Consider the following 10,428-nt stretch of genomic DNA (forward strand, 5'->3'; position numbering starts at 1 on the left):
TTGTTAATTCTTCACCTACGGTTGCTCCAATCCACCACGATTCAAAATTGACGCATTTCTATATTTATTTTACTAATCGAAACTTGACTATCACTTGTAGTGTTGAGTGACCGAAGTGTTACAATTGCTCAACAACTCAAAACATATCTATCAAATATCAACATTTATCAATATGTTTTTCTTATTACAAATAATTTTTTCTTACTTACCGTAGAAAATGAACAACTCTTTGTACTTATAATTAAGGCTTTGTTTGACAAAGTTTTTCACAAAAATTAATAAAATTTATAATTGAAAAGTTGATAAAAATTGTGGATCCAACTCTATTTTAATAAAGTTTTGGGAAAAGTATATTTTGGAATAGTAATTTTTTTCGGAGAAAATGTGATTAAAAAAATAAGAAAAAGTTTCGAATTTATGTGTAATATTATTTTATTTAAAAATGTGTTGTTAAAACGAATTTTGAAAAATTTATTTTTGATTTAATGGAGCCCAAACAAGGGTATATGATGATTGGAATTAACAATCGGCTTTTGACCTTAACTTTTTAATAACTTTTAAGTTATCCAAACAAGTATTAAGATAAAGCACTACTCATTTAAGGGTCTTCAAGTAATTACAAATGGCAAATACCTCAAAACTTAACCATTAAGTCTCTCTCTCTCTCTCTCTCTCTCTCTCTCTCTTTTTAGGCGACTGGGCTCCAAATGAATCACCACATTATCTCACTACATTAACTGGGTTTTACCTTCCAGCAAACAAAATTCAGAATTTCCCTCAAACTGAAGCCATGAGTGAAGAAAATGAGATGTCAAGTTTTTCGATGTTACCGGAGGCGTGCATGTCATACATATTCTCATTTACGTCCCCAAAAGATGCTTGTATTGCATCCGCTGTTTCTATGGGATTCAAATCTGCTGCTGAATCTGATTTAGTGTGGGAACAGTTTCTTCCGTCGGATTATCAAGATATTATTGCAAGATCGGTTTCTCCGGTGGTTTATTCTTCCAAAAAGGAACTTTATTTTCATCTTTGTGATTCTCCTCTCCTCCTTGATGGTGGCAAACTGGTAATCCACTTATAATTGAACTTTCTTTATAGCTTTCTCACTTTTTTGGGATCCTTAATTATCATTTGCTTCTCTATATGTCTTTTTTTTAAAATCTTTAATCGAGGTAATATTTGTTTCTCAACGAGATCTCACAAATGGTTTTGAGTTTTAGACAATTCTGATTGTTCATTTGAGCTTGATGGGTTTGATAACATATTTGAGCTGGGATTTCATCATAAAAGGTTGATAAAGCTATTCATTATTTGTCGTGATCATCACTAGGTTAGGTTAAGTGACTGCGAGTCTTTGATTTTATTATCGATCATAAATCCACTATATAAGATACGATTTTGAACTAATTTATTGATTCATGAAAATAATTTTAAAGATTTCCCTACTTTGGTCCGTGTTAACAAACAATTTGAAATACATTGACTTTTTTAGAACGGATCCGAGTCAAGTAACAAAGGTTTGAAGCACTTCAGTTTATGCTATTGTCTGGCCAAGTTGATCCGCATAATTGTGACCATTGAAAATGTCCAGAGCCGGGTCCCATACGCGTGACTGCATACGGCAATTCAAAAATGGTTTGTGTGAATATACAATTTTGACCCATTTGCACGTACTCTCACTGTTGAGGCTGAAAGACAGATTTGCAGCCTTCTCAACATTTTGCAATGACTTTTCTCATAAAGCGGGCCCACCCAATTGCTCACAAGGGGGACCATTGCAAACGTAACACAGAAATGGAAATTGATATTGCATCGCCTTCTCTCACAAACCGGCCCCCACCCAATGCCCAAAACCGTACCCGTTCCATACATAAAACATAAACGGAAATTGATTGAACCCGAGAATAACTAATGATTAATATCATTACTTTAAAGGGTTTGTTAAGAGGAGAAGCACAAGTTGGTTAATATTTTTATACTTAGCCTCTGTTTGACAAATTCATAAATGGTTTATAGAGAGGAAGAATAAGAGAAATAGTAGTGGGTCTCATGAATAAGAATGAGTACCAGTTATGAATATATGATTAAAATTAATGTTTTTGTATCCAAATGGAGGCTTAGTTGATGTGGGATTTTAGACCTCAACTATATTGATTAATTTGTCCCTTCAATTCTTGTTTCTTTTGTCCCTTTTTGTTCGCTATCCTTTTCGTCTCATTTTTACATCTATTTTGAACCTTCGGACAGATTTTTAGACTGAGCAAGTCGAGTGGAAAAAAGTGTTTTATGTTGTGCGCAAGGGAACTCAGCATTATATGGGCAGATAGTCCACGGTACTGGAATTGGAAGACTCTTACAGAATCAAGGTTCATATCTCTTCTTCTATTTATATGTTACCATAATAGGAGTGTCATTACATTTGAGTTTTATTGTCTGTAGATTTGCTGAGGTAGCAGAACTATTGAGTGTTTGCTGGCTTGATATTCATGGCAAAATGCAAACTCGAATGTTGTCTTTGAAGACTAACTACGCCGCATATCTCGTGTTCAAAATCCTCGAAAATTCTGGTGGGCTCTACTCGCCCTCAAAGGCATCTGTCAAACTTGTTCAACAAAGCATGGTACAGGTTGAAGGTGAGAACAACACTGTGTATTTAAAACAACCACCGCTTGGACAAGGAAGTTGGATCGAAGTAGTTCCAAGTATCCATGGTCGGATGCCGAAAGAAAGAAGGGACACGTGGATGGAGATTGAATTGGGAGAATATTTCAATGACGAAGGAGATGAAGGTGATATTCAGATGCAACTTTTGGAGACTGAGCTGCTTCATTGGAAGCATGGCCTTATTATCGAAGGGATTGAGCTTCGGCCCAAGGAAGATTAGAGTGATCAATAAATTGTTATTTAGTTTTAAGTGAGACGGTTTAACAATATATTAGTCTTCACTTGTGCTTGTGTCTTAAGTCGTTGGAAATGCGAGAAATATGGTTGTGTGTATATGATGAATACCTCGCTCACGTTTGCAGTAGTTTTATGCCGTCTTAAATAAATGTGTTATGGTTTGTCCATTGTATTCTACCTATACTTTGTAATCAATCCTAAATCAATTATCCTTGACTATATGCAATTTTCGCGGTTGAAGTGAAACAAGCTCAAAATGATAACACAATCTCAATCGCACAGGTCTAAACATAAGTATTCAATCAAGAAACAGGGCACGCAACAGGGAATTAATGCTAAAAAATATATATATAAAAATAAAACTCCACATAGCAAAGTTTATATTAGGGGTGTAAGCGGTCCGATTTTACCGGTTTTTGACAAATTTTCAAACCAAATCGTTTAAAACGGTTTGAGAAAAACCCAAACCTAAACCAAACCATTTTGAACGGTTTGAAAAAAACTCAAACCTAAACCTAACGGTTTGGTCCGGTTTTAAACCGCCGGTTTCACCATATATTTTTTGCCCGTCTACTTTTATGTCATTAATTCATTGAATTTAATATATATTTATATCTCACTAGTAATAAATCTAAAACAAACTAAGCCCCTGTTTGAATCAAATTTTTGGGACAAAAAAATGAAAATTTGGATTGTTATTCTACAAGTCCAGCCGCATTTGTTAACCTGCTATTTTATGTGTGGGACCCAACCTCCTCTCCAATAGTCAATTTTCTCATTATGATGATATGAAAAATATGGCTCAAACAGATACTAAATATATTTACTAGAAATTTAAATATTAACTAAATCAAAGTGAAATCACAATAAACTAAAACACAGTTTTTTTTTTTCATTTTTGTTCACCTTTTTTAGGTTAATGACGATAAAATAACGTTACAATACAAGTCTACTAAACTAGATATAAGGTCAAAAAAATAATGATGTCCAACAAGATCTCGTGATTATTATATCTGAAAAAAAGATATTGATTAAACAAAGAGAATAACCAACTACAATAATAAAACAATTGTTTATAGTATCTAAACATAACAATTACACAAGTTTACGTTTGTATGACGTTATGAAACACATTTAATTTCAAATTCTTACCTTAGTTTGCTCCAAAAAATTATTGATCTGAAACTTTATTTGTAGCAAATATTATCACTGAAGGTCTAGAATCTCTTTGTCTTCGATTTGGTATAATAGACTTCAATTCGACTTTGAAGATGCGTGAAAAATCTGAATAGAAGTGTGTGGTGCCGGTGGTTCAAAACTGTGTTGGGTGTCGACTGGAGTTCATCTAAATTTTGAAGAGGAAAAAGGTTTTTGATAGATTATGTTAGTCTTAAAATTATTAAATATATATTAGGATTATTGGATGATGATGATGATGATAATAATAATAATAATATATCTGTATTAGAAAATTAGGAATTGACAAAAATACCCACAAATGACAAAACTATTGAATTTTACATATTTGGATGAATTTTCAAAAATTTTCATTTTTTTATTTTTATATATTTTTTCACCGGTCCGGTTTGGTTTTAAACCGTAATTAAAATTCTCAAACCTAAACCAAACCATTTTGACCGGTTTGGTTTGGGTCAAAATCATTTCGTTGACCGGGTCCACGTGGCACCAAACCGACGGTTTCTAAAATGCGGTTTCGGTTCGATTTTCCGATTTTGCGATTTTTGCTTACAGCCCTAGTTTATATAATTGTCAAAAATTTCAGGGAAAGTTTATGTAATTTGCTCAATACAAGAAGAAAGTCAGCTATGAGGATCATGTTCCCAATTCATGTCCCATTTACCACTCGTGACGAGGATTGCAATCCCTAAATGTTCAAGACCGTGGGGTCACAAATTGAAGGATTGGGACCCATCATCAAAAATTTCGAAGGTTCGAGATCCGACTGGAATTTTCATGTTATATCCCTGTTTGGAAGGGATTAAATTTCAGATTTTAATTTAAATCATAATTTATGATTTTTTAATATATTTTGTGGAACCCATGTTTTTTCAACCACAAATCTCAATAACTTTTATCAAAATTTACTAAAATCTAATTTTAATTCCCACCAATGGTGTTTGAGCCCCATTTTGATAAGAAAATATATTAAAAAAAATGGTAATTTTTTGTAAAATGTGGTTAAAAATTTTTAAAAAAATATTTGATTTATGTATAAAATTATTTTATGAGAGAATAAGATCGAAAATGAGTTTTTGAAAAAGTTGGGTCAAACATAGGCATAGTTAAATTTAACTTGGGACCCTTGTTTTCTCCAAACCACGGAATACACGTTTACAGTTTAGTACTTGATGAAAGGACTTTTATAATTATTTTTGGGTAGTGCTATTTTCATCCACACTTTTTATAAGTACATCTCACGCTAAGTTAATCCCTAATAAATTTTAAAAAAAAATACTATTAACGTCCACGTCATTTCCAATTTTGCCCTTATTAAATCCATTCATTTAAATATTATATATTCACGTGAATTTTATATATTCGTTCTACTTTAAATACATTCCTAACACTATAGATTCATACAATTTCTAAAACCATAAACTCTTTCAAAACAAATGAATGAAATAAGAACAAAACAAGGGATATTTAAAATGAGATAAAATAATTATAATTGGATTACAAACAATAATCGTTTCTAGCATTTATGATTAGCAAACTCATCATTATGTCCGAGAGTACTTTTTTTTTTTTTTGGCCCAAAGAAGGCAATTTTATCATTAAAGCAATCATACAAATGATAATTCTGCTGGATCATTCGTAGGTGAATGTCAAATTTCTATATAAGTAAACTTAGAATAATATTAAAACTTAAAAAAAAAAACATAAAACAAAAAACAAGTGTCAAAAGAAATTCCAGTTTCCCAAATCCCAATGTTCACCCCACCTGGTCTCCCTCCTACGTTCTTCTTCGGCAACAAGTTGCTGCCCGTTGTGTCACTGAACAAAGCCAAGACATCTTCTTCCTCCTCAAACACACACCCCACACCCACAAAAAATCAAAACCCACCACCCTACAGCCACGTCCAAACACAACCTAAAATCATCAGCCACCAGCCATCGTTTGATTTTGAAAAAAATGGAAAAGAAGAATGAGAAAATGAAGAAGAACAACAAAAGAACTGCAGGGATTTGTTGGTAAAACTCAGAACTGAACAGTAGCCGGTTGCCAATTATAATTTGCCGTCCGACAGAATATAATTTTGATGATTTGGGTAGAATTGAAGTAATTGATTCAACAAATGAGTGTGAATTTCATTTTTACTTATGTCTATTTAAGTAAATTTATATATGACTTAAACTATAGTAAAATTTTATTTTTAAAAGTGGATATACTTATAAAATTCGTGGATGTAAATAGAGCTACCCTTATTTTTTATTAATTAAAATTGAAAGTAAAACAATTAGTTATCTTAACAAGGATTTTGTCACTTATTCAGAAAAGACAACTATTTTTGTGACATAACAATAAAAAATTTTGTTCTACAAACGTAGTCGAGGCGTGGCTTCTCCGTCACTGCACAAATGGCAAATGCACACAAATCAAACCACCTTCAAATTCAATTATAGGAGTGCGTTTGATCACGAGTATGAAATTTGTATGGAACAAAATAAATTGTCTAGAACTTATTTTTATGGAAATTATTAATTGAATGTGTTTGATTGATTTAATTTTCAACTTAAAAATTATTATACTTATTTATTTTTTTATTGATGTGTAAATGAAAGAGAAATGTGGTAGATGAGAGAGAAAGAAAGAGTGAATTACCTAGAAAATAAAAACAATTTCTCCATAAAGAAAATATTTTCCTTATTTTTAATGAAAATATGGTCACGTGACCAAAAGTTTAAAACATTTTACATAAAAAAATTGTTAATCAAATATCCAAAAAATAAGAATTTGAATGGAAAAATGACATTTTTCATTAAAAATAATATCAATTAAACAAGCATTTAACTTCTCGTCACTGCACAAATGGCAAATGCACACAAATCATAACCGCCTTCAAATGCAACTATATATTATCACAAATCAATTTTGGTTTATCCAGAATTAATCTCAAATTCAAGGCATGAAGGAAGAGAATGAGATTTTGGGTTTCTCCGCATTACCAGAAGGATGTATATCATATATAATTTCATTCACTTCCCCGAAAGATGCATGTATAGCATCTGCTGTTTCTTTGGGATTCAAATCTGCTGCTGAATCTGATACAGTGTGGGAGCGGTTTCTTCCGCCGGATTATCAAGATATTATTGCAAAATCGGTTTCTCCGGTGATTTGTTGTTCCAAAAAGGAACTTTATTTTCATCTTTGTGATTCTACTCTCCTCCTTGACGGCGGCAAACTGGTAATTCATTTACAATTGAACTCTCTTTTTAGCTTTTGGCATTTTTGGGAGCCATAGATGATCATTTGTTTCTCTGTTTACTGTAATTGGATTTTCTTTTACTTTGAACTTGTTAATCTCCTTGAAGGCGGCAAACTGGTAATTCATTCATAATTGAACTTTCTTTTTAGCTTTTAGGCATTTTTGGGAGCCATAAACGATCATTTGTTTCTCTGTTTACTGTAATTGGATTTTCTTTTACTTTGAACTTGTTAATTTGTGCTTGAAATCAGTATGTTAGGGGTTAAGGAGAGGGTATTGTAATTTTATCTTTTGTCCTGATGTATGACCTCGTAAACCCTGTTCTGCCCAGCTCAGTATATTTTTGTAAATAGCTTTTTGCCGCATCAGTTTATGTTGTAGAAATCTGTTGTAGGCCTGGAGTTATAATTCTAGGGGTACTTTTCTTGAAGGGGATTCTTTGTGTATACGATGAATTTCTTGTTGTGTTTGCAGTAGTTTGTGTATTATCCCTGTCCTCATAATCAAACATCTCCTTTGATAAGTATGTGCTAGTTTGTCCGGTTTCACTGTCGACCAAAAGAGAGGCCGAGCCAAACATCCTTTTCCGTTCTTTCACTCCTACATATGCAATCCAGTGATCTCCATTTTCCGTTCCCACTGATACGATCAAATTTCCAGAGACAAGGTAACATGCATGAACATCAAACTTTAGGCGTGTGCTCATATTTGAACTTAAATATACAAGAGGACATCAATTCTCTTTCCATGTACAGAATCAGGTTCAAAATTAAACATTTTGCTTTTAAACACTTACAATATATTGGTAGAGATCGATCTTTGTTTTGTAGGGTTTGTTGCACAATCAACAAACTGAAATCATGAACTCAACCTCAGTTGAGCAGTCTGGACTGAGTTTGAGTTGCGTAAAAAGAAATGAACTCATGACTGGTCGGTTGTTATTGACTGGGGTAGAGTTAGTTAGTGGCTGGACGTGCTCAAATCAAATCCAAATGGAAACTGTTGATTAATTTGATTGTGTTACTTTTCATAGTATTGGAGTTAAGTTGGAAAATTTTCTTTCCGTTTTAATAGAGGTTTTAAGTGTATAAATAGAAGTAGAATGTTATTGTCATATTTGATTGATTGAAATTTCACCAATTCTCTTCTCATTCCCTCTCCTCTCCATCTCCCTTCTGCATCTACACGTCTGTTAACGAAAAGTTTTGAACAGAGTCTCAGATTGAGCAAGCCAAGTGGAAAGAAGTGTTATATGTTGTGTGCGAGAAAACTTTACATTGCATGGGGAGATAATCCAATGTACTGGAATTGGAAGACCCAGAGAGAATCGAGGTTTATATCTCGCACTTTATTTATTATCCATCTTATATATTACATCTTTAAGCACTTGAACATACTGGTTGAGGAGTAGGAAAACAATTTTGTATGAAAATTAAATATTGTTATAGCACTTTTGATTTCGACTTTGCACTAAAATTACAACGCCGTCTGATTGTAGAACATTGACAATTGAGTTATGGTTGTGTAATATAGGCTACCTACATGATCTATTATGGATTTGTTACTTAAAAATACTTTGCAGCAATGTCATTACATAGACTTTGTTGTGTAGGTTTGCTGAGGTAGCAGAACTATTGATTGTTTGCTGGCTTGAAATTTGTGGAAAAATGCAAACTCGAATGCTGTCTTTGAAGACTAATTATGCAGCATATCTCATATTCAAAACCCATCAGAATTCTTACGGGCTCGACTATTCCTCCAAGGCATCTGTCAAACTTGTTCAACAAATCATAGCCGAGGTCGAAGGCGAGAACAACATAGTATATCTAAAACAACCAACTCGTAGACATGGAAGGTTGAGACAATTGGGCGTAAAAAAAATTGATGGTTGGCTTGCGAAAGAAAGAAGGGATGGGTGGATGGAGATTGAATTGGGAGAATATTTCAATGATAAAGGAGATGAAGGTGATATTCAGATGCAACTCCTGGAGATCGAGAAGCTTCATTGGAAGGGTGGCCTTATAATTGAAGGTATTGAGCTTCGCCCCAAGGAGGGATAGAACGAGGAGATCAAGTCTCACTGTTACTTTGTTATGAAAAATTTACATGCTCATCGTATTTGATAAGAAAATGATCTGATTAGAAGGGGCTTGTTATATAAATTTATTTAGGGGTTTGGTTAAGAAAGTTTTTAATAAAAGTTTTAGGAGATTTGTATAAAAGTGGATGAAATGTATGGTTGAAAAGTTGAATAGAAGCTGTGGGTCACGTGAAATGTATGATTAAAATATTGTTAAATTTGAACTCAATTTTTTAAGCTGTTCAAAACAAGCTGAAAATTGATGTTCTCTTTTATTGTTTATGTGATACCTATTGGATGGTATTTATCTATCGAGTAAATTTATTTGTATTCGCAATATTTGAAAAAAAAAATGATTTTTGTTTTTCAATAAGTTGATTGTATTATTGTGAGCTTACATTTGTTTCTCGATCTTTTTGATATTATAAATTGAGTGTTTAAGTTGCTAAGCACCTAAAGATTTGATCTATAATTCGCTCTAAAATTTATGGTCCATTATTGGTAAATAAAGAACAATATATTTGATAAATAGTCTTAATTTTATTGTAGTTTATCTTAACTTTTGTAATAAGATCGAGAGTATATTTTGAAGCGATTATGAAAATATGCAAAATTCACTTGATTATCTTAATGCTTTTTTAATTGTCTCGTTATGTATTGGCCTTGAAGGTCGAGAAGGAAATGTGCCAAATTGCTATCGGCATTGAAAGCTACATGAAAGAAATTGGCACGACCAAATAAGAGGCGCTCAATAATTTTTTTGAAATTGCTACAGAATCATGGGAGGACATTAACAAAGAGAGTCCCAGATCAACTTCCTCTTCAAGAGAAAATTAAATGAGAATTCTCAGTTTTGAAGGTAGTATAGATGTCACTTATAGAAAAAATGAAGATGAGATACACTCGACCAGAAAAATGTTCTAAAACCTCACATCATTGCTTTCATTCTTTGTTTATAAATCTCATTGAGGTTTAAATGTACATTGGGGTAAAGTT

The 10,428-nt window shown here is 32.7% G+C and overlaps 2 protein-coding genes across 2 annotated transcripts; both read left to right on the forward strand.

Moving 5' to 3' along the window:
* The first annotated feature begins 634 nt into the window (after positions 1–634).
* On the forward strand, positions 635–3,123 carry LOC111369937 (F-box protein PP2-B10-like). Its single transcript, XM_022991670.1, has 3 exons — positions 635–1,069; positions 2,251–2,369; positions 2,443–3,123. The coding sequence occupies exons 1-3, from the start codon at positions 791–793 to the stop codon at positions 2,885–2,887; spliced, it is 843 nt and encodes a 280-aa protein (XP_022847438.1). The 5' UTR covers positions 635–790; the 3' UTR covers positions 2,888–3,123.
* A 3,821-nt stretch (positions 3,124–6,944) lies between these two features.
* Positions 6,945–9,752, forward strand: LOC111369938 (F-box protein PP2-B10-like). The gene is made up of 3 exons (XM_022991671.1): positions 6,945–7,331; positions 8,566–8,684; positions 8,965–9,752. The coding sequence occupies exons 1-3, from the start codon at positions 7,053–7,055 to the stop codon at positions 9,410–9,412; spliced, it is 846 nt and encodes a 281-aa protein (XP_022847439.1). The 5' UTR covers positions 6,945–7,052; the 3' UTR covers positions 9,413–9,752.
* The last annotated feature ends 676 nt before the right edge of the window (positions 9,753–10,428 follow it).

Source organism: Olea europaea, chromosome 20, assembly GCF_002742605.1.
Source record: "Olea europaea var. sylvestris chromosome 20, O_europaea_v1, whole genome shotgun sequence".
Taxonomy (NCBI): domain Eukaryota; kingdom Viridiplantae; phylum Streptophyta; class Magnoliopsida; order Lamiales; family Oleaceae; genus Olea; species Olea europaea.

What these genes read in the sequence shown, in the direction of transcription:
- LOC111369937 (XM_022991670.1), top strand. Translation starts at nt 791, where the DNA reads ATGAGTGAAGAAAATGAGATGTCAAGTTTTTCGATGTTACCGGAGGCG. An exon ending in TCCTTGATGGTGGCAAACTG is followed by an intron (nt 1,070 to 2,250) that starts GTAATCCACTTA and finishes ACCTTCGGACAG; the next exon opens with ATTTTTAGACTGAGCAAGTC. An exon ending in AAGACTCTTACAGAATCAAG is followed by an intron (nt 2,370 to 2,442) that starts GTTCATATCTCT and finishes TATTGTCTGTAG; the next exon opens with ATTTGCTGAGGTAGCAGAAC.
- LOC111369938 (XM_022991671.1), top strand. Translation starts at nt 7,053, where the DNA reads ATGAAGGAAGAGAATGAGATTTTGGGTTTCTCCGCATTACCAGAAGGA. An exon ending in TCCTTGACGGCGGCAAACTG is followed by an intron (nt 7,332 to 8,565) that starts GTAATTCATTTA and finishes AGTTTTGAACAG; the next exon opens with AGTCTCAGATTGAGCAAGCC. An exon ending in AAGACCCAGAGAGAATCGAG is followed by an intron (nt 8,685 to 8,964) that starts GTTTATATCTCG and finishes TTTGTTGTGTAG; the next exon opens with GTTTGCTGAGGTAGCAGAAC.